The sequence below is a fragment of the Sarcophilus harrisii genome, chromosome 4 (genome assembly GCF_902635505.1).
Source record: "Sarcophilus harrisii chromosome 4, mSarHar1.11, whole genome shotgun sequence".
NCBI lineage: Eukaryota > Metazoa > Chordata > Mammalia > Dasyuromorphia > Dasyuridae > Sarcophilus > Sarcophilus harrisii.
The window spans coordinates 18,297,626-18,321,640 of NC_045429.1; the positions used below are offsets into that span (position 1 = coordinate 18,297,626).

The 24,015-nt window shown below is 42.4% G+C and overlaps 1 protein-coding gene across 6 annotated transcripts in view; it reads left to right on the forward strand.

Annotated features, from left to right (window-relative positions):
• Positions 1 to 4,279: 4,279 nt before the first annotated feature.
• OMA1 (OMA1 zinc metallopeptidase) overlaps positions 4,280 to 24,015 on the forward strand; it is a 66,966-nt gene continuing 47,230 nt past the window's right edge. The window contains exons 1-4 of one of the 6 annotated variants that reach the window (XM_031969027.1): positions 6,152 to 7,849; positions 8,494 to 8,623; positions 12,479 to 12,710; positions 17,384 to 17,904. In XM_031969027.1, coding sequence (XP_031824887.1) covers positions 17,405 to 17,904 — 500 coding nt within the window. In that variant the 5' untranslated portion in view covers positions 6,152 to 7,849; positions 8,494 to 8,623; positions 12,479 to 12,710; positions 17,384 to 17,404. Of the gene's footprint in view, positions 4,356 to 4,520; positions 4,723 to 6,151; positions 8,624 to 8,667; positions 11,924 to 12,478; positions 12,711 to 17,383; positions 17,905 to 24,015 lie in introns of those variants that run through there. The other 5 variants (XM_031969025.1, XM_012547577.3, XM_031969026.1 and 2 more) reach the window with 5 other exon arrangements.

A 24,015-nucleotide genomic window follows, 5' to 3' on the forward strand; every position in this document is an offset into this window, starting at 1 on the left:
AGGATGGCAGCCAGGCTAGTGAAGGGCCCCAAAGCTTGGGGAGGGAAGCAGGAGAATAGAAGACTTCAGGATGGAGAGGAGAAGGGCAAAGCAGCAGTTTGACTTAAGGGTTGTCATTTAGAAGGGTATCATGCTGATCACTGGAAGCACAAAGACAAGCAAGATCCATCTCTGTTCTCAAAGAACTCACGTCAACATGTGCAATAGCAAAGTGCATAGAGATAATAGCAATAACAATGATTGTTATCATGATCATCATGGCATCAAGGATAGAATAATAACAAAAATAAGAACAATTAGTACCATGACATAGAGGATTGAAATCAATGAGGATGATGAAGAAAAATTAGTTCTATGACATAGAGGATTGAGATGTGGATGATGAAGATAAGGAGGATGAGGATGAGGATGAGGATGAGGGTGTATCAGGGCATAGAGGATAGAGAGGCAGCCTCAGAGGGCAACTTTTTCTGCTGGATCCAGAAAGTAGAAGCAGGAGCCTATGGGAGGAATCTCCAAAAGCTAAATTTAAATAAGGGCATATTTAGAGTTATCCCCAAGCAGTTCACTTTTTCCACCCTGGAGCTCAGGGGCAAAATCCCACTGCTTAGAATGTTGTGAATGGATTTAGATGGTCTTAGAGGTCCCTTCCCACTGGAAATTCTGGGATCCTTTAGAAATAAGAATGGGAGGGAGGATATTTGCTAAAGACACCTGGAGGGAACGAAAAAGGCATTGGGTCCTTGAAGAGGTAATTGCACCCCCTAGTGACCCTTGGAGAAAAAACCACTTTCTTGGTGCCCTGCCCACAGGGGCTTGAAGATTTCCAGATTGTCTCTCCCACCGCCCTCCCTGGTCAGCATTCAGAGATCAGGCATGTTTTCCCAGCGACTTCTCCCTCCCCTCTCCTTGCCATAGACACGGGGCTGTATTTGGGGGGTGGAGGGTAGATCTCTAACAGAAAACAGACTTTCTCATGGGGACACGTAAGACCAGATATGAGCTTCCCTTTTGTATCCTCAATATTTATTAAAATGTGTAGAGCCTGGTATAGATTGTGTGTGTGTGTGTGTGTGTGTGTATGTGTGTGTGTAGTTGTTCAAAGATAAGTGAGATTTGGACCCTGTGGGAGGAAGTGAGGTGGGGACACATGACCATCATCATCATCGCTAACTTATAAGGAAGTTGCATCTGACTCTGTGGAGAGAAGGAAATCAAGAAATGTATTTTATGGAGGTTCTACACTTCTTCCCTCTCACTAATTATGTGGTATAATTGCCCGGTTATATCCTAGTTTGGCATCCTAGATATTGAAAACGATTGCCAGAATGAGGAGGCCTCGTACATCACCCTCCCACAAACTCTCAGTTTAGCACTTGCTCTATTGCCAGTCCTCTTTGGCAATGGGTATCTAGAAAATGAAGTACAACATTGAAACAATTAGATGTCAGGGGGAAAGTAGTAGTAATTGGGGGGAACAGAAAAGGTCTCAGTGGTGAAAGAAATCTTTGAAGTAAGATAAAAATTCTAAGGAATGAAAGATGAGGAAAGAATCTAGTTCAAGCTCAGGGGGCCAGTCTGAGGAGAAGATTGGAAAATTTTGCACGGGGCAAATAAATAGATTAGGGAATATTGTCATCTTTATTATTTTACTCGACCTATCCAAGAGCATGATATTTTTCTAATTGCTTAGATCTGATTTTGTGTGGAAAGTGTTTTGTAGTTTTGTTCATATAGTTCCTGACTTTCCCTTGGCAGATAGATTCCCAAATGTTTTATACTATCAACAGTTATTTTATATGGAATTTCTTTTTGCATTTCTTGCTGTTGGATTTTGTTGGTGATATATAAAATGTGGATGATTTATGTGGGTTTATTTTGTATCCTGCAACCTTGCTAAAGTTGTGGATTATTTCTAATACATTTGGGGTTTTCTCGGCAGAGATGCTGGAGTGGTTTGCCATTATACAGAAACTGAGGCAAACAGGGTGAAGTGACTTGCAAAGACTGAATTCGAACTCAGGTCTCTCTAATGGCAGATCAGTTATCCATTTTGCCATCTACCTAAGTGCTTTATACATGTTAGCTATTGTTATTATTGTTTAAAAAATTTTGTGGCTATCTTATATTTTGTAGAATTCAGTCCCATGCTGGAAATAAAATTACCCTTATTTAATAGAACATTGAAAACTATCAGCCAGAAAGCAGGCCTGTGCCAAGGCCCTTGGCATCTTTCTAATTTTATCCGATAAATACCAGCTCCATCATCAACATGCAAGCATTTCTGTTGTCAGGAATAAATGCTTTCAACATCCTCAGAAATAATGGTCAAATTTTAGCTATTAATAGTAAACTAGGCCTTAATCTCTAATTAAACTGATTTTTGCTGACAGCTTTTTAGATCTGCTTCCTGGAAATGCAAATATTCTGAACTGTTTGGCAACCTTCCTGATGATGGCTTATGCGTCTGCCGTCCTAGACCAATCAATGTGAGGTCAGAGAGGAGCCGAGCTGTGCTGGGCTCTGGAGAATTCAGTTTTTGGACCTTCTACTCAAAGATCATCTGCTGAAAAAAAAAAAAAAAGACTATCTTTTAACTTCAAGAGGATCTATATCTTCATTGCCAGTGAATCAACCAGCATTTATTAAGGGCCAACCAGATGGGCGTGATGTCTATAGTGTTTCACCAGATTGTTGAGAAGATCAGTCAATCAACAAGTAATAATTAGGGGGAAACAGGAACTTGATCAGCTATGTAGTTCTGTGCGCATTTAGTCTCAAGTGACCACTGCCTTCACATGTATCTCTTGGGGAGCACTTGTCTATGCTCCCATTAATTGTTCTATTTCTAATATGGTGGAAAGGGAAGACATACTTCCAATGGAAAGTCATTGGAGGAGTCTGACGCAGCTTTGGGGAGCACTGGGCTTCTTGGCCCCTGGACCAGATCTTCCCTATAACTCTTTGTATAGGTTTCAGGGACCATGTAAAGGAGGCAGGCATCTGGGTCCCAGCTACCATTTTATCTCCTTCTCTTATGGGATAACCTTGGCTCTGCCTCAGTGCCATGCCCATCTTTTAAGCATTTCAGTGGCTCAGAGGTTCCTCCCTCTGTACCCTGCTGGGAGATCTCTCCAGAGGGTTCTGACCAGGGGAATTCTTGTCATGGAACACGGCATCAGTTAGCACGGCATAGTGGAAAAAAAAATACTGGACTTGGAGGGAGAGAATCTGAGTTCAAATCCCTCTCTGGCACATTCTGCTTGTGTGATTTTAGTCAAACAACTTGACTTTTCAAGGGTTTGAATTTCCTGATCTGTCAAATCAGGGGGTAGGACTGGATGACCTTTCTGATCCCATCTACTTCTACCCTAAAAATCCCATTATCTGCAGTCTGTGTCTATACACAAGTAACTATTTGAAGCTGCATAAGGATGGGGCTTTTTTATTAAATTTAATTAATTAGTTAATTAAATTTGTGAACTGAAAAACAGTTACTATTTCTCTGTGCCCCAAACTGTGCTAAATGTTTGGTGAGGAGTAAACAAATTTGTTCCTGAGGATGGTAGAAATAATTCTTTCCTGAAGCTTTAAGAAAAAAAAATCACTGTTCCCTACAAGGATCCCCTTATAAAGTGCTCCATACAGACAAAGTCTCATTCAATATTCTGTGGAATGTGAGCAGGTAGGGCTATTATTATCCCCATGTTCCAGATGAGGAAACTGAGGCAGACAGCCAGGATCAGGCAGCTAGGAAATGTCCGAGACTGGATTTGACCTGGGATCTTCCTGATTAGTTAACAAGCATTTATTAAGCCCCGACTGTGTGCCAGGTCTGGTGATGCAAAGAAAGGCACAACGCTGACCCAAGAGATGGATCAGTCAATGTAGATGAGCTCGTTTGGACCCTCGGAGACGTGGGCCCCACTAGGCCCGGCAGGCGCCCCCCTCCCCGTTGGAGAGGGGAAGCTCTGGGCCTTGCCCAGACTGGGCATCAGAGCGCGGGGCCACACCTGGGCACCCGGGGATAGACAGGCGCCAGGAAGCCTCCTCCGAGGCGCTCTGGGCGCCACCGTCTCCTCCCGCCGCCAGGGGACGCCAGAGCGCCGCGGCAGCTCCTCCTCTCCTTATCCGGCGCTCCTCAAGGCGGCATCGTGCGCGCGCGCGCGATGGCGAAGAGAACAGGGCAGGCAGGGGGGAGGCGGAGCCAGAGGGCAGGAAATGGGGGCGGAACCCCCTGGAGGGACCGGAAATGGTTGGGTGGGGCGGCACCTGGGGTCGCGAGGGCACCTGGGCCCTACGGGGAGGGCGGGTTTGCGCCTGCGCGCGGGACTTTCCGAACCGGGCACGTCGGGGTCAGTACTCGGGGTGACGGCGCGACGCCTCGTCGCTTGGCTTGGGGGCCGGGGGTCCCGGCGAGGGCCCGAGGGACCGTGGGGGCGGGTCTGACCGGGCAGGGGCGGGGGCGTCCGCGTAGCAGGGGACCGGGGGCCGGCGGGGGGCGGGGCCCGCGGGGCAGGCGCCGGGAGACCGTCTCCTAGTGACGTGCTCGGGGTCACGCAGCCCGGGAGGAGCCGGGCCGGGGCAGTGCTGGGTTCGAATTCAGCGTTTTCCCGTATGATCTAAGTCACTTCAGCAGCCTCAGTCTCCTCCGATGTCTGAGGGAGAGGCTCGGGCCCGACGGACTCGGAGAGCTCCTGACCCGATCATAAGAACCAGGGAGTAAGGCTTCCCGAAGGCCCCAAGCCCCGCGGGCGCAAACGCAGGGGCTCCGGCCGGCCGCGGGAGCAGGGAGGGTCCCCGGGGGGCAGTGACATTGCAGCCACGGCAGTAACAAGTTAGCCCCAGTGACAGTGGTGAGGGACGCGGCGTGGCCCAGTGACAGTAGTGAGGGACGCAGCGTGGCCCAGTGACAGTAGTGAGGGACGCAGCGTGGCCCAGTGACATGTAGCCCCAGTGACAGTAGTGAGGGACGCAGTGTGGCCCAGTGGGGGGAGGAGGGGGGAGTGACATTGTAGCAGCAGTAACAGTAGTGAGGGACGCGTGGCCCAGGACAGAGTGAGGACGCAGTGGCCCAGTGGGGGGAGGAGGGGGGAGTGACATTGTAGCAGCAGTAACAGTAGTGAGGGACGCAGCGTGGCCCAGTGACAGTAGTGAGGGACGCTGAGTGGCCCAGTGGGGGGAGGAGGGGGAGTGACATTGTAGCAGCAGTAACAGTAGTGAGGGACGCAGCGTGGCCCAGTGACAGTAGTGAGGGACGCAGCGTGGCCCAGTAACAGTAGTGAGGGACGCAGCGTGGCCCAGTGACAGTGGTGAGGGACGCTGAGTGGCCCAGTGTGTAGCACAGTAGTGAGGGACGCAGCGTGGCCCAGTGACATGTAGCCCCAGTGACAGTAGTGAGGGACGCAGTGTGGCCCAGTGGGGGGAGGAGGGGGGAGTGACATTGTAGCAGCAGTAACAGTAGTGAGGGACGCAGCGTGGCCCAGTGACAGTAGTGAGGGACGCTGAGTGGCCCAGTGGGGGGGAGGAGGGGGAGTGACATTGTAGCAGCAATAACCGCAGTGGTGGATACAGTGTGGCCCAATGGGGTCGGTGACATTGTAGCAACAAAATAGTAACAGTAATAACAGTAATGAAGGACACAGTGTGGCTCAGTGTGGGGCAGTGACATTGTAGCAGCAATAACCGCAGTGGTGGATACAGTGTGGCCCAATGGGGTCAGGGACATTGTAGCAACAAAATAGTAACAGTAATAACAGTAATGAAGGACACAGTGTGGCTCAGTGTGGGGCAGTGACATTGTAGCAGCAATAACAGTAGTGAGGGACTCAGTGTAGCCCAGTGAATGGTGGTGACATTGTAGCAACAATAACATAGTGAGGGACACAGTGTGGCCCACTGAGTAGAGGGAACATTGTAGCAACAAAATAGTAACAACAGTAGTGAAGGACACATCCTTGCATAGTGTGTGGCGGTAACATTGTAGCAACCATAGCAACATTCAGTTTCAGTCTTGTCCAATTTTTTGGGATCTGGGGTTTTCTTGGCAGATACTGGAGTTTTTGCCATTCCTTTTCCAGTCCATCTGACAGATAAGAAAATTGCAGAGAGGCTGAAATGACTTGCCCAGGCTCACACAGCTAGTAAAGATCTAAGGCTGAATTTGAACTCGGGTCTTTCTGACTCAAGGCTTGACACTCAATGCACTATGGTGCTCTTTAGTTGCCCCCATGTAGCAATAGTAATTCATAATGATGACAGTGATAATGATAGTCAGCCTCAAGCCTGGAAGACCTGGGTGCCTCCCACATATCCTGGCTATGTAAAAAGTGATTCAAGCTCCTCCAAAGACTGTGTTGTGGCCAAAGTTGATCCACCTTGACTAAGAGTCCCCCTTTCCAATGACATTGGAGGTTCAGTCCTGACTGCAGCATTAAGGAAGAGAGGGAATCTGTCTAGAAAGGGAGATTTCAGCTTGCAGGTTGGGCTAGGAAAAGAAATGAATTCTTTTTTCTTCATACTCCATGGACTTCTCAGGAAAGCTCCCCACTGGGGGGCACACTGTGTGGGTTCAAATCCTTCCGTTTTGCTAGTTGGTGACTCCTGGCAAATCACTAAGCCCTAGTTTCAACATCTCTAAAATGGAGATGATATCTGCACTATCTCCCTCCCCAGGTTATTGAAAAGCCCATAAGAGATGTCAGTCAACAAGCTTTTATTAAATACTTTCTATTTGACGAACTTTGTGATAAGCTTCGAGGATAGGAAGAAAACCCAAATATGTTTTGCAGATCTTAAAGGGCTTTTCTCCTAAGGAGATCGAGGACTAAATGTAAACAACCCAATAAATATACATAATATGTACAGGGTAGATGGAAGGGACTGAGGGGGAGGATATTAGCTGCTGGGGGTGGGGAAGGGTCACTCAGTAATTAGCAGAGCTAAATTTTAACTCCAGTCTCTTGATTTGAAATCTGGCATAGGGTAGTTGCTTGATGAATATTGAGTTGAGCTCTTGTGAGGGGTCTAAGGGAAAGGGCTCAGAAGTGGAGGGGAGAGGAGAATGGGTTTGGGAGGAGAGCAAGCATGAAGGGCTCAGAAGGGGAATTTTGAGATAATTGCTCCCTTTTTGGTAGCATTTCAGGTTTATTAAGCAGTTTCAGTAGCCTTTAAGGCGGGTCCTGGGTATTAGAACCTCTTTATAGAGAGAACCTGAAGCTCCAAGATGGTCTTATAGCCAAGAATTGTCCCAGGTCAGGCTCAATGTAGAAAAACCAGACTTCCTGCACTTTCTTTTACTGGTCTGGGTGCTGGGGATCAGGGCCAGTTGTGTGTTTAGTCTGGAAAGTCCTCCCCTGCTCCCACAGCCTTAGCCAGCCTACTTCCATGGCACTGGAGATTGATTTTTGGTCGATTTTGGTCTTCATAAAGAAGCATTGTGTCCATCAGTGTTTCCCCCCTTGTCCCTGAAACATTTTCCTTTTTTCTCAGGGTCTGGAAAAGGCCTTAGTCACCGATCCAACCTGTTTCAAGTCCACCAATGATTAACGCACCACAAATTCATAAGCTTCCAAAGTAAATAAAGTAAAAATCTCAATTCAATTGCTCTAGATCCTTTTAAACTCAGGACCCTGTCTATAAGAGCCTTTTCATCTACCACCTCACAATACTGCCCCAGTGAAATGGAAGCCCAGTGGACAGCAGCCAGCATCCCTGTCCTGGGAGTGGAATTCCAGGGGGGATGAAAATAGCCTCGGGAGCTGTGGGCCAGGCTGGATCTGGAGCAGAGAGGCCTTCCTCAAAGGGCAGGAGCAAGGGCACCCCTGCCCTTACCTCAGACCTGAGCCAGGTAGCAGGACAGACTGAGGTCTGCTCAAGTGGGTTTGGGGCCCCTCCTTGGTGGGTGGACTTTGCTCGAATGATTATTTAAAGTACTGTCCTATTTTTGCCAATCTGACAGCTGTTTCCATAGAAACTGGAGAAGAGACAGGCGCTTTCAGCAGAGTTGTTAAACCTGTCTTCGAGGCTTCAGCTGTGAATGCCAGGCAGTGTTGGACAGGCTCATTTTGAAATAATCTTTTAAAAATTAAGGCTCTAAAATGTTCTCAAAGACCATAAAGATTCAATTGTTTAATGAGCTAAAATGATTAAATTAACAAAGAATCTTACAAATTCATCAGCTTTGCTAGTTAGCCTTCTAGAATTCTTTTGATGTAAATTTATGGAAGCCTTTGATTTGTTCTCAAGCCTTACATCTTTCTATCAGTATGTATAATCTGGTATTTGGTGCTGTAGCAGTAAATTTCTTCCTCAAATAAAGGAAAGATTATAAATTAAGAAATACTGCTATTCCCTGCTTGTAGGCATTGCAAATGGTGTTCCTAGGATCTTTCTGTACAATAGAATGGTGCAGCAGGCATTTATTATGCACCTATAATATAAATGCAAAGCGTTGTGCTTAGTCCTGATTACTGCCTGGTTCTTGCCCTCAAGGAACTTGTGCCAGGAAGATGTCATGAAGACACAGCTGCTGGATATATAAGAGAGAGAGATATAGGAAGGGGAGGTAGGAACAGTGCCAGCAGTCATTTCCTTGCTCCAGAAGCTTCAGGGATTCCTTCTTGTGAGTAGCTTCTACTTTGGCTTTTAAAGCCTTTTGTGGTTTGATTCCAGCTCCCTTCCAAGCTTGTGGTTGAGGACTTTCCTCCATTTACCTGCCCCTTTTTTCTATTTCCAGTATCTACCACCTTTATTCCTTTCCAGGGACTGCCTCTCCTGCTGGACAGTCTCCCCCCTCATCTCTGTCTGCTAAGATTTCTAGTTTCTTTGAAAACTCAGCTGGGATATACTTTCTTAGAAGAGAGGTTCTTTGGCTGTTTGGGGAAGCCTTTGGATTCCTTCAGGTTCTGAAAATAATTGAAAGAAATACTCAATTTCAGCTAGAGTTTAATGAAAATAAAGGTCTAGTATTTTTCTGATCCATGTTCTTAGAACCCTTTTAGGGTCAATTGACCACAAAATCCTTGTCCTTCAGGAAGACTATGTGAATTTCCTAGCTATTAATGTCTTTACCTCAGAAATTATTTTGATTATATTATAGATGCAATTTTCTAAGTCCTTAGACTGTTTTCCCTCAAAAGGATGTAAGCTTCTTGAGGATAGGAACTGTTTCGATTGTGTATTTATATCCCTCAATGTAGCATAGTACCAAATATGGTAAGTGCTTAATAAAATTAAATAAGGGTTCTGAAGAAAACTGGAGAGGTCAGAGAAAGTGTAGTATATAAATCACTTGTCAGCCCCTCCCATTTCCTTTCCCATAAATAAAATGTTTATTTTGTCATGTAATTATTTTTTTTAATCTTATATAAGGATTTCAAAATTATAAACTGGAAAAGTGGTAGCGATACTTTTCATCTTTCAGATTTAACCCAGAAGGTGGCCTGTTAAGATTTGATTAGATTCTCAAAGGAATATGTCAACTTATGGGTGGGAAGAGATTTAAATTTTAAAATAACATTGTGATGGTCATTACAAATACACATCTCCTTTAAGAATAGGAGATTTAAGTAGTAATAGCTTACATTTATCTACTTTTAAGGTTTGTAGGTCCTTAAATCATCTTGTTCTTTCATTTTTACAGTGATCCTGAGAAGTTGGTGCTATTGTTACCCCTATTTTACAGATGAAAAAACAGTCCTTCAGAGGTTAAGTGACTTGCCTAAGATCTCAAAGTGGATGAGAATCTGAGTTAGGATTTCACAAAGCTCTTGTGTTTCTAGATACACCTTGATCCATTGCACTTTCATTCCCAGAATCTGATAGGCTGCTTTTTGGGAGGGATAAGTAGGGTGACTATTTGAAAACAAAATAGGAACTTGAACCCTTCTCCCCAAATAGGGATATTCTTCTGTTTTTTCTATAGTCTTTTTTAGAAGTGGTTAGCATAACATAGGGCTTTCTTGTCTTGCTATGGAGATTCTTGTTTTTAGTCCTTTGTTTTGGAAGTGATGGATGCCTTCATGAGGGATGTCTTTAATTTTCCTGAATCATAGTAGTCCAGTGGTGTGACAAAAGTCAGGATGACTGGCGATGGTTTGGGATGCAATGATGATTGATGACCTTGCTTTCTGATGGCTGACCGAGCTCTAAGTGCTCCACAGTGCCTGCTGCTTCAGCCTCCTTTGTGGCTGTCGGAACAAATTGTCGCGTCTGCCCATTCTGCCAGGGAAAGTCTTCATGTGCTTGGGGTATATCCCCTAATGCGACTGACGGGTCTTAGGTTTGTTGATTACCTTCAGCCTTGTTTAGCTGATGGCTTACCCAGATGTGCTGGCTGTGGGTGCTAAAGGTTTTTGGAGTCACGGGTGAAAGTTGGGTGAAGGTGGACACCAAAGGTAAATGAACATCCCTGAAAAAGGGGCGGGTAAAGCCCTCACACCAGAAGTGCTGAACATTCCACCTAAATTAGGAAATGAGGTTATATCTTGATTGAAGTGACTGCTTGGTTTAGCCTGATAAGAAATCCATAGATACATAGAGAAGGGGGTAGATACATAGATCTGTGGATATTTAGGTAGAGCATTTTTTTTTTTTTTAAGTTTTTGTCCTGTGTCAGATTTTGTGTTTAGAGCTGGAAATACAGATATAAGGGGGAAAAAAGATATTTTTCTGTCTTCCAGAAGCTTACATTTTAACAGTATGTCTGACTCCACAAAGGACCTAGTAGAGGGATGGGATAAGGTGGAAAAGTCTCGAAAGTCCCAGAACAGAGCTGAGAAGATTGATGGCCTGGGTTCTTCCTGCAGTACTGTTCCCTGGGAGGGCTTCCCCTTTCAGAAGAAGGCCAGGGCAGAGATGCCTTCTTAGAAGATGGAGCTGGATGGAGCTTTTTTGTGGCTTTGGCCAGTTTTTAGCTTGTGCATGTTACTGTGGGAAGTCTTCCCCCACAGTTGTAAGTGCATGTTAGAACATTGTATTGTTAACATTTAGGATTATCATTTAGGTGAATCTATTAACAATTAGAAATAAAGGATTACAAGTTTTGCTATTTTTAAAAAATCGTGCCCCTGCCTAGGGAAGTAACTAACAGTACTTTTTAAAATTGTTTTTGGTGTACCAGACATGGAGCTAGTGCTGGAAGCACATGTATAAAGAATCCCTACTTGAGACGAATGTCTTAGGGAGAAGGGGATGGTCTTTTTGTCTCATGGGAGAGAACTGTCCCTTTCTTCATTGAAACATCAGACTTTATATAGCATATGAACTCACTTCAATACCTGGGACGCAGTTAGCTTCCAACTGTGCTTTCCCTAGCTCTCTAGCAGGCACTGAGATCCTTGTTGCTATCAGATTATCTTTAGTTTTGACAACTCACATCGTGCTTTAAGAGAGTTCATACAATGTTTTCTTCTAAACCTTCTTTGGAGATAGGATCCATGATTTTGAGTAGAAGATCACTTCCTTACATTTTACAGGTGAAGAAAGAGGCCCAGGGAAGTCTCATGACTCACTTAGCAGTTTCAGGCTTTGCTTCAAAGACAGTCTTCTCCTCATGCTCTCAGATGGGCTCTCATGGGCCATTTCAGTCTAGGATCCCATTTTTCACATGAGAAAGTTGAATCTCAGAGAGGCAACATGACTTGACCGTAGCTAACTAGATCTGGAGCTGGGACTTGAGAACCTCATCTTCTCTTGTTAAGTCCAGCATTCCCTATCTTTACTGCATTTGCAAAAATTGTTTCCTATTGTACCAAATTCTAATTAATTTTTTTCAGTGAACAAAAATCAGTTTTCCCCCACTCACCTCCTCCCCAAGCCAAACCTTGTTACAAATAGTCATGCAAAATGACTGGTAGTACCCAAAAGAGGCACGAGTATCCCATTCTGCACCAAGCCCATCATCGTTCTGGCAGGAAAGAAGGTACTACTGAAGGTAGAAGGGATATGGTTTGAGTGAAGAAGTCTGAGGGGAATCCTTAGGTGGGAAGGATGAGAGTGTGGAGAGAAGCAGAAATGTTGGTGCTGAGGGGCAGAAATCGAAGGGAGCTACCTTCTTGTGGCCTTGAATTCCATGTTTTAGACAATTCTTTACAATCAAACTTGGATTCAGTCAGGGATTCAATCTTGTCTGGGGTTCCCTGTGATTTTTCTGCTGTTTAGAAGGATTAAGGAAAACCTGCCATGTGGGATTCAGAAGTCACTCAGTTGGTCTAAACAGACTCTGCAGCAAAGAGACGCTTAATGTCAATAGTCTGCTCTGGTGAAGCTGTGCTAACCAGGAACCCTCCAGATTAGTACGTGGGCACATTTGGGGTTTTTCCAATATGGCAGAGTTTCAGGAACCTTGGAATTTTGGCCTTTTATCCTGCCTAACATATCCATGGTGGAAAGTGCTGATGAACTCCGAGTTCAGAGACCATGCCTACTTTTACCCCTTTTGACATGGCTCAATGGTCTGTCTCTACATGTCTTTCAGCCAGAACAACTCACAAAGGAGTCTGCTTAGGTGTAGAGGGGTGATGACCTGCATCAGTGGAAAGGCCTCTGAGAGATGTGCATCCTGAAGCATTGACGGTGTCCATGAAGCATGTGGGAAAACAGACAGCTCCCTTGCCATTCCTCTGGCCTCTGTATCATCCTCCTTCCTGAGCTCCTTTAGCAGGACTTCGTGTGACGTCACATTTTGTTGTTTTGGCTGATTGTTTCAGGTACTTTGGGTCTTGGCTCAAATGGATTTTTATGCTTACATCTGTGAGGGTCAGGGGTGTGAGCTAAACTTCCTTTGTCTCAGCCGTGCTCAGCACCTTGGAGGCTCTCAGAAAATCCAGTTCTATGACATTTGGTTTTAGGATTCCTGGACTGAGTCCTTTTGTTTCTTTTTTTTCTTTTTTTTTTTTTTTTTTGGTTTCTTCTTATGAATTTGCTAACCATTAACAAACATGACTTTCTTAGAAAAGAACAGAAAAAGATCTCTCTTAAGTATAGCTTCTAAGAAAAAGTCTATGAAATTCAAAATATTTATAGCACTGCCCTCTTGAGTTTCCTTTTGAGTTTTTTTCTGTTCCCCTCCTTCCCCCCCCTCCCCCCGGCATATTTTTCTATCCTTAGACCATTTATTTCTTTTCTTTTCTTTTTTTCCCCTGAAGCAATTGGGGGTGACTTGCCCAGGCTCACACAGCTAGGAAGGGTTAAGTGTCTGAGTCCAGATTTGAACTCAGGTTCTCCTCACTTCAGGGCTGGTGCTCCATCTACTGTGCCACCTAGCTGCCCCTAGTCCATTTATTTCAATAAACATTTATTAAGTGCCTACTGTGTGCAGATTATTATTTTTTTTAAGCCCTCAGGGCAGTTAGATGGCACAATAGAGTGCCCTCTTGGAGCCAGGAGGATGTTAGTTCAAATCCAGCCTCAGATACTTAATACTACAAAATATGACCCTGTGCAAGTCACTTAACCTTAGAAGCCTTGCCCCCCTCCCCCCCCAAAAGCCCTTGACCTTAACCTGGAGTTAAAAGAATAAAATATACAGAAATAAGCAAATAAATGCAAGGTGATTTGAGGAATTTATGTTTTCTAGCCCCAATCTTTTCAAAGTAGCATGTTCGATTATTCAAAAATTTTATTTTCATTTATTTAAATTTGATTAATATTTTATTTTTTCAGTGTCGTGTAAAAACACATTTTGAAATTGCTTTAAAATTTTTAAGTTCCAAATTCTCTTCCTTTCCTTCTCCCTCTACCCTCATTGAGGAGGCAAGCGATTTGATATAGTTTATACATGTTCAGCCACATAAAACATATTTTCATATCAATGATGTTGTAAAAAACCAATTCTTTATTTTCTGTGTATTTTTCTAAATGTTTTGTTGGTGTTCTTCTCTAATTTTTTTTTGTATCCTTTCACCCTCCTCCTCCTTTCCCAGCTCCCCAAGAATAAAAGCCTAGAAGTCCTGTTTTGTAACAAATGAGTATAATCAAACAAAACAAATTCACACATGGGTTGTATTTGAGAACATATGTCTCATTTGGCACCTTTATTCTATCACCTCTGTCAGAAGTGGGAAGTTTGTTTCACTTTCTGTTCTCTCTAATTGGTCATTGCATTGATTAGCCTCTGTAAGTCTTTCAGCATTGCTCTCCTTTACACAGTTTGTATTGGTTCTGATTCTGCCAGAAGACCTGGCATCAGTCCCTGTGAATTCTCCCAGATTTCTCAGAATGTGTCCTTGTCATTTTTGATGGCACAAGGACTCTCAGTTCCCTTTCAGTTCTGTAACTGTCTAGTCTCATCCCATTTAGTTAATAGAAAACCACTTTGGTTCTAGTTCTTTGCTACAACAAATATTTTGTTCCTGTTAGTCTTTTTTTATTTTTTATTTTTTTTTGATACCTTTGTCATATAAATCTAGGTGTGGTAAGACCAAGGCCTAGGGTCGTCAGTCACATGCCAGTGATGTTTTTTAGGTATGGTTCTTTATTGTTTGTCAGAATAGTTGGATTAATTTGCTTTTCTACCAGCAGGAAGTTGTTGAGGCTGCCCTCTCACAGCCCTCCAGCAATTGTCTTCTCTCCTTTTTGGGATTCTGCTTTAGCTAGTCTGATGGGAATGAGATGGAAACTTAGTTTTTTTTTTTTTTAATTTTAATAGCCTTTTATTTACAGGTTATATGTATGGGTGACTTTATAGCATTGACAATTGCCAAGCCTCTTGTTCCAATTTTTCCCCTCCTTCCACCCATACTCTCCCCCAGATGGCAGGATGACCAGTAGATGTTAAATATATTAAAATATAAATTAGATACACAATAAGTATACATGACCAAACCGTTATTTTGCTGTACAAAAAGAATTGGACTCTGAAATATTGTACAATTAGCCTGTGAAGGAAATCAAAAATGCAGGTGGGCAAAAATAGAGGGATTGGGAATTCAATGTAATGGTTCTTAGTCATCTTCCAGAGCTCTTTCTCTGGGCGTAGCTGGTTCAGTTCATTACTACTCCATTGGAACTGATTTGGTTCATCTCATTGCTGAGGATGGCCACATCCATCAGAATTGGTCATCAGATAGTATTGTTGTTGAAGTATATAATGATCTCCTGGCCATGCTTGAAACTCAGAGTTTTAATTGAATTTCTTTTATCACTCACAATTGGGAATATTTTTTCATGTAGCTACTGATACTTCCTTCCCCCCCACCCCCAACCTGCCTGTTTATATAGTCTTTGCTCATTTTTCTATTGAGGAAATAGTTCTTATTTGTGTCCTCTAGACTTGGATATTAGATCTTGAGTAGAGAAATTTACTGCAAACTTTTTTGTTCCTCAGTTAACTTTTCCCCTTCTAACTCTGACAATGCTTATTTTGTTTGTACAGAAACTTCAATTTTACATGATCACAGTACTCCATGTTGTTGCCTTTGACACTTTCAATCCACCAGAGTTGTGAGAGGTAGCTTCTCTGCTCCTTAAATTTACTGATGGTGTGACCATATAGCATTGTTTGATTCTAACAGATTTGCCCTAATGTGGCTTACTCTATGTTCAAAAATGAAAAAGTAAAATTAAAACTATGGGAAATAACCCTTTAAATATGGTACAAATTTAGTATTTTTAATCCTACTAATTTGTAGTTGGTAGAATTAGTCATTCCCATAGAGATTGGGCCAGAGTTTATATTTACTTGGTGATCAACCAAGGAGCAAATCACTGCTCTCAGCTGCTGGGGAGGTAGGCCTCCCTGAGGGAGCTCACACCCTAACTAGGAAGGCCACAGCACAGAACTCTGTAAGTGTGCATGCCAGATAAGTATGAAGGGAAGCAATGCCATCATTAAATCCAGGGTGGTTTGGGACAATCAGAAAAACTTTGCAGGAAGAGGATTTGCAGAGGAAGGAAGAAGTACAGCATTCTGGGGCTCAGCTCTCAGTGTGAAAACTTCCCATGGATGGAAAGGGAAAGTGGTGTGTGAGAAGCAGAGTGAAGGTCAGTTTGGCTGCTTCAGGGGTGAGGGAGTCTAGTGGAGCTAGAAAGATGGGCTGGGCCAAGGGCTTGAGCTTTCTGAGCAAAACTGAGGAGTTGAGGTTTTCTCCCAGAGGCAACAGCAAACTCCGGGGGCTTAGTGGCACTGACAGTTCTACATCTAAGATACTTGATTTGGCAGAAAGTAGGGAGAGACACTAGCCTGGGAGACCAATCAGGGAAAGTAGGAGAGATGGTGATGTTGATGTTGGCTTTGTGAACAGAAAAGGGTCAGATGGCAGCCAAGTTATGCAGGCAAAAGCAGATAGGTTGGGTAGTGATATTTGGGATGAACAGAGGGAGGGGCTCACATATCACTGAACAAAGTCTCTCTTTACTGTGCATGTGTGGACTGAAGGGGAAACGGGGGGGAAATAGATCAAATGGCTGAATATTTCAGGGGCTTTTATCCTTCTAGTTGCAGATAATTGTCAGTAGTGAGTTAGATATTGATGCCATTGGGAGCTCCCAGGGAGGAAGCACATCATTGTCTCTGCTGTGCCCAAGACTTGTTTCCAGTTGACATAGAAAGTTACTCACCACTTTTTGCAGATCTTTAGATTGGCAATAATTTTTGGTACTGTCAGTGTTTTCTTCAATCTTAGTTCCTCATCTGAACCTTTGGGTTGGCCAGCATCCATTCTTCCTTTTGGGTGGGGGGGATGAAAAGGGGGATGGCTAGTCCTATGCTGACCCTCTGGGGTTTTTCAGAACAGGGCCCCTATACCTGGTCTATCCCATTGGAACTCTACTGCATGCAGCTGGACTGGGCTGGTCTCTTTGGCCATTCTCCAGCCCTTCCACAGACCCCACTCTACTTCATCCATAAATCTCACCATTTGGGGCTTTCTTAGGGGACCTCCTGTGACTCTGTGATAAATAGTTTCCCTGTTAGTTTTATGTGGGAGAATAATAGTATAGATTAGGGGAAAAGTGAGTATTGTCCATAGCCACCAAGAGCTCTCTAGGGAGAGGAGGGAACATCTTGGGAAGCCAAGATATGAATTCTCTACATAGCCAGATCACTTATTACGTGGACCATTTTTTTCCTGTATGACAATGGGCTCCTTTTTCATTTTCTCAAATTTTCCTCTCTCTTCCTCTTTATTTCATGGCCCAGACTCTATAACCTTTCTAATGTTTTGTGATCAGAACAGTTTGGAAACAGTTTGGGAAATACTCCATTGTTATCATTTGTGTCATTGAAAGGTTTGCCTGAAGGCAGCAGAGTGGGGAAACACTTGGGTCATTTTAATTGGAAATGTGCTAAGTGAACCCAATATACCTGTTACATAAATACGATTCTCACTTTAAGTTGCAGGTATTTTTCAGATATATTTATAGTTTCCTTTCTGTATTCTAGGATAATCAAGCAAAAGAAAAAATGAACACCATCTGTGGCCTACAGTCTGCTAGTAGAAACTGTGTTTCCTTTAGGTTAACTTCACTGACTGACTGGAAAAACTCTTTCAGAGCATATTGGTCTTTTCCTTCAAAGAGTCATCATCAGGTACTAGTTAACTGTGTGGGGGACAAATGCCAAGGAAAAAGCCTGAGGAAGAACTGTATGTCGAGAGGAAGTTCTCCCTTTGCTAGGACCTATAATAACAGCCAGAGATGGCTTTTAAGTGGCCGGAGCAGAGAAACTTGGAAGAGTATGAGCAGCTGCTCTGGGTGGCCCTACTTCTCTTGGAGGAAGGACTCAATGGAGAGAGGTGCTGTCCTGTCTCTCTCAGCATTTGAACCCAGGAAGTTGGTTCCTGTGAAAGGGATGAAAGATGTCCACAGTTTCCACACATCATCGAGGCTTCGGGCTGCACCTGTTCCTCTTCTCTGGATTATTCTTAAGCCAATACAGAAACTTCTTGCAATCATTATTGGCAGGTGAAGTACTCTGTTTTTTATTTTACTCTTGTATTTTTAGAGTGTAGGAAAAGTTGGCTTTTTAAAGAAAAATACCTCAGCTAACCCCACATAGTACAAATTTAAGTTATTGTTGATCCTATATAATTTTATACAATTATTTATGAGAGTGCTTAGAAACATAGAATATTATCATTTAAAGGAATCTCAGAGTGAAGTTCCAATTGGAATTCATTATCTTTCCTTCTCCCAACTCTCCTCTCTAACTTCCCTTTTAAAATTCATTTTTATTGTATTTTCAGTCTTTAATTACTTCTCTCATTTTCTATGAGAAATAATATGTTTTTACATATTGAGAAAGCAAGAAAAATAAAACCCATTAAATAGTCAAGGAAAACAAATTCCCACATTAACCATGTCCAAAAAAAAAAAAAAGAGTGCCTTAATCTGTACCCTGAACCTGTGACCTCTCTATCTGGAGATGGATGACATTTTTAATCCTGAATCCTCTGGAACTGTTTCCCCATTTCTGTGGGGGTCCTCAGTATCCTTCTCATCTCTCAGGCTCACAATGGAGGAATCATCCTGCACCCTTCACTTCTCCAACTTCCTTTATGCAAGTTGTAAAATCCTGTTGATTCTGCATTTGTAACATCCCTCCTCTCCTCTGGCACTACCATCACTTTGATGCAGGCTCCCGTCACCTCACATTTGGATTGTTGCAATCACTCTTGGCTGGTCTGCCTGCCTCAGAGCACTCCCTGCTAGTCCATTCTCCATTCAGCCACCAAAGAGATTTTCCTAAAATGTAGATTGGATCATGTCATTCCCCTTCCCCCCCCAAACCAATAGACTTCAGTGGCCCCCTCTTGCCTCTAGACTCAAATCCAGACATTCAAAACCTTCCATAATCCAGCTCCCTCCTAGTCTCCTTATGTCTTAGTGACTCTGGCTTCTTTGCCTCTTGGAAGGAGGTCCTCGATTTCCTGACCTAGGGCCTCCTACTGGCTGCTCCCAGACTTGGAATTCTCTCCCTTCTCTCCTCTACCTTCAATCCTTGTCCTAGGTTGCACAAAGTCTCAGTTAAAATATTGCCTTCTTCTAAGAAGTCTTTCCTGATCCCTCTGAACTTGAACACCTTCTCTTGGAGACTGCCTTAGTTTAGCTTGTTTGTGTGCTGTCTTCCCATTAGACAGACTGAGTTCTTGGAGGGCAGGGACTGTTGTGACCTTTTTTCTTTCCCAGAGTTCCTGGCAATTAGAAGGTCCTTTTTTTTGTTTTTTTTTTTGCTTTTTTATTTAAATTTTTTACATATATTTAAAGTTTTAAGTTCCAGATTCTATCCCTCTCTCTCTCCCCTCCCTCTTACTGAGATAATAAGCAATCAGATTATAGGTTATACATGCGCAGTTACATAAAATATTTCCATATTAGTCATTTTGTACAAGAATACTTGAAGAGAAGAAAAAAATGAAGGGACGCAAGTGCAAAATAGCTTGCTTCAGTCTATTCACTCAAGATCTGTGGAGACAGATAGTATGGTTCATCAGGAGTCCTTTAGTATTGTCTTGGTTCATTCTATTGCTGAGAACAGCCATGTCATTCACAGTTGTCCGTTGAACAATATTGCTTTTACTGTATATAACATTCTCCTTCTTGTGTTTACTTCGGTACATATCAATTCATGTAAGTCTTTCTAGTTTTTTTTGAAATTATCCTGCTTGTCATTTTTTACAGCACACTAATATTACATTATAACCATATAACACAGTTTGTTTAGCCATTCCCCAGTTAATGGGCATCCCTTTGATTTCCAGTTCTTAGCCAACACAGAAAGAGTTGCTAGAAAAAGTTGTGTACAAATAGGTCCTTTTTCATTTATTTATTTATTTTTTTTGGATCTGTTTGGGATATAGCCCTAGTAGTGGTATTGATGGATAAGACTATGCAGTTTTATAGTAGGTCCTTAATACATGCCAATTGATTCTCTTGTTGAAATAAGTTTAAAGAATCAGAATTTGCAGAATAGGAGGGACCACAAAGGTAGAGATTTTTTTCAGCTCTGAAATTCTGCGACTTTCAGAAGTAGTCCGACCTAGGTTGGAGAAAGATTCCCCAGCACAGGAAGGGCAGCTTGAAGATTCCCCTTGAAGGCTCCTCTTGAGCAACCACTCTTCCTAGGGAGCCTTTTCTCTAATTGTCAGGATGTTCTGAGTGACATCCAGCCTGAATTGCCTACCTTGGACCTTCTACCCTGCTCTTGGGCTGCTCCCGAGCTATAGAACAGAACTAGTCTAATCTCTGTTCCACCTGATGGCCCTTTAGGCACTTGAAGACTGTCACTAGCCTGTCCTGGCACTCATTCACCCTCTGCCTGCTCTCTTCTAGATCTCTTTGGCTTATCAGTGCCCTTCCTGACCTGTGGGGCCCAGATCCAGACCCTCAGTCTCCAGAAGGGGAGGTCCCCCAGGTCCCAGCTTCCTCCTTATTCCTGGGCACTGTGCTCCTCTTGAGGGCGCTGAGAGGGCTGGTTTGGCCGCTGCATGCCCTTGACTCCTTGAGATTGCTGCCTACTGAAGACACCAGGTCTTTGGGCACTGATATTCCATCCCAACTTTGGTTGTCCCTTCCTTTATCCAGATCACTGATAACTATGTTCAGTAACTCAGGGCTATGCATGGAGCCATGCTGAAGTATCATTCATCACTAAAGTTTGTAGGGAACTTTACAAGCATCTCATTTTGTCTTCACAACCATCCGGGTGAGAAGTGTCCATATTGCCTCCTTTCTCAGACAAAGAAACCAAGGCAGATTTTGAATTCAGGCTTTGTTGAATACAGACCACTGTCTCCATGGTACCTCACGGGGCTTCCGCCCGAGCAATCAGCTCTGACTTCTCTGTCTGCCTGTGGTCACCTCTCCCACCCCCTTCCCGTTCTTGCCCAATGACAACCTGAGCTTTTCTGCAGTGCTTGGCTACAGTCCAGGTGGACTCAGCCAGAGCATTTCCTCCCTACTCCCTTTTAGCCAGCTTGGTAACTGTCAGAATAAGGAACATAGTCTGCCATGGCCGGTTTCTGTACACACATATGAATGCAGCATCCGCATGTGTGTGCATGTGTGAAGTGCACTGTGTGTGAAAAAAGACCTGGACATAGGACTGACATTGCCCGCCCTGATACCGCTTACAGTGCTGGCCTTTTGTTGCTTCTTTGTCTTTTTGTCGTTGTGGTCGTTGTTTGTTCTTTTTTAAAGAATTTATAGTAACTTTTTATTTTTCAGAATAAGTGCAGAGATGGTTTTAACATTCACCCTTGCAAAACCTTGTGTCCTAATTTTTCTTCCTCCCTCTCCATCTCTCCCCTTCCCTAGACAACAAGTAATCCGATAGAGGTGCTTCTTTTTCTAGGTATCATGTAGTTAGATTTAGCCTGGTGCTGTAGCCTGTTAGAATCTTTTTGGATCTTAACTGTCATTTAGTGCCTTGGTTTTCTAAGCATCTCTTCAGGACTGGATTCTAATCTTTTTCAGGAATCAAAGACAAACCTACTAGCATTCGTCTCCAGATTCAGGATCTCATTTGTCCCCAGATTCAGGATCTCATTTGTCCCCTTCCAGGTCCATGGCCCTCATGTTCTGTGAGATCTATCTGAAATCACAGGCAGTGTCAGCAGGCTCATGGGCAGATGTCTCTGCAAAGCGTGATAGTTTTATTTCTTCACTGCCTATTCTAATTCCTTCCATTTCTTTTTCTTCTCTTATTGCTAAGGCTAACATTTCTAGTACAATGTTGAATGATAGTGGTGATGATGGGCATCCTTGTTTCTCCCCTGATCTTACTGGGGATTCTCCTAGCATATCCCATTACATATAATGCTTTCTGATTGTTTTAGATAGATGCTGCTTATCATTTTAAGGAAAATTCCATTTATTCCTGTTCTCTTTAATGTTTTTAATAGTAATGGGTGGTATGTTTTATCAGAACCTTTATCTGCATTTATTGAGATAATGATGATTTCTGTTATTTTGGTTATTAATGTGGTCAAATTACATTGCTAGTTTTCCTGAGGTTGAACCAGCCCTGCGTTCTTGGCATATATCCTACTTGGTCAGAGGGTATTATCCTGGTGACAAATTGTTGTAATCTCTTTGCTAATATTGTATTTAAAGTTTTTGCATTTGATATCCACTCTTTTTTTCCCAAGGTTCTTTGTGTGTGTGTGTGTGTGTGTATAATGTTGTGTGTATATATATATATATATATATATATAATGTGTGTGTATGTATGTATATATATATGTATATTGTATATTATATATATGTATATAAATTTCAATAGTGTATTGCCAGTACTGTCTATATTCCAAGGAAATCATAAAGGAGTGAAAAGGTCTCACATGTGCAAAAATATTTGTAACAGCTCTTTTTGTCTTAGTAAAGATTTGGAAAATGAGTAGATGGCCATCAGTTGGGGAATGACTGAATAAATTGTGCTATATGAAGATAATGGAATATTATTCTATAAAACATGAACAAGCTGATTTTAGAACAAGCTGGAAAGATATACATAAACTCAAGCAGAACCCAGGAATATATTGTACACAATAACAGTAAGAATGTGTGATGATCAACTGTGAAGACTTGGTTCTTCTCAGTGGTTCAGAGATTAATGGCAATCCCAATAAACTTTGGATAGAAATCGCCATCTGCATCCAGAAGAGAATTATGGAGATTGAATATAAATCAACACATGTTGTATTCATTTCTTTTTTCTGCTTATTTTCTCTTCTGTGGTTTTTCCCTTTTGTTCTGATTTTTTTTCTCCCAATATGATTCATAAAGAAATAGGTATTTTGAAAGTTTACATCTATATATATTTCCATATACATATATATATATATATTTAATAGTATTTTATTTTTCCAATTATAAGTAAAGATGGTTTTAATCATTCATTTTTGTAAGATTTTGAGTTCCAAATTTTTTTCTTCCACCCTCCCTTCCCTCCCCCTTCCCCAAAGACTGAGTAGTCTGAGAGTGGTTATACCTTTATAATCATTTTAAACTTAATTCCATATTAGTCAGGTTGTGAAAGAAAAATCAGCACAAAAGGGAAATACCCTGAAAAAGACAAAGTCCCCCTCCTCCCTCCAAAAAAAGTGCAAATAGTATGCTTCAATCCACATTCAGTCTCCATGGTTCTCTCTCTGATGCAGATGGCATTTTCTATCCCAAGTCTATTGGAATTTTCTTGGATCAGGGTATTGCTGAGAAGAGCGAAGTCTGTTAGAATTGATTGACGTCTATTCTTGACCATGAATTTATGAAATAGAAATTTATAGCATAGAAATGTTTGACTCAGCTCATGTCTCCAGAATGAATACTTTATTTTTAAGGTTTGCTTTTAGACTGTGCAGACAAAAATTACAAGAAATATCAGTTTTGCTGCTCCTTGGTTAGATGAGTGCTTACAAAGCAGCTGGTGGGATAGTAGAGTGCCAACCTAGAGTCAGGAAGCTTTGAGTTCAAAATCAGTCTTGGACATTTTGTAGCTATGTGACTCTGGGCAAGTCATTTAAATTCTGTCTTAGTTTCCTCAGTGGTAAAATGGTGATAATAATAGCACCTACCTCCTACGGGGTGTGTGAGGATCAGTTGAGATCATCATTTGGAAGCACTTAGCACAGTGTCTGGAACATAATATATATTATTGCTTAATAAAGGCTTGTTCCCTTTCTCCCTTTCAAATGCTTTTTTAGCATATGGAAGTTGGAAATAACGAATCATAAAAATAGAAGGCATCTTAATAGTTTATCTCACATAACCTACCTCAGTCTAAGTTCCCTTAAAATTTTTTGTATTGATTTTAATGAATGTCAAAAAAGAACATTTTCATATGTAAAACTGAAGAGAAAGCTGTATGAAACCATATATCACTATTATGTACAGCTTGCTTTAAAATATATGTATATACATATCATATGTATACTCACATATATTTATGTCTACACATATATGTATATATGTAATAAATCCAACATTTTACTTTCAAAATTGTCTTCTTATCTGCATTTTTTTCTGAACTAACTAATGTTCTTGTCATTACATTTTTAAAGATGCTCCAATAATCTA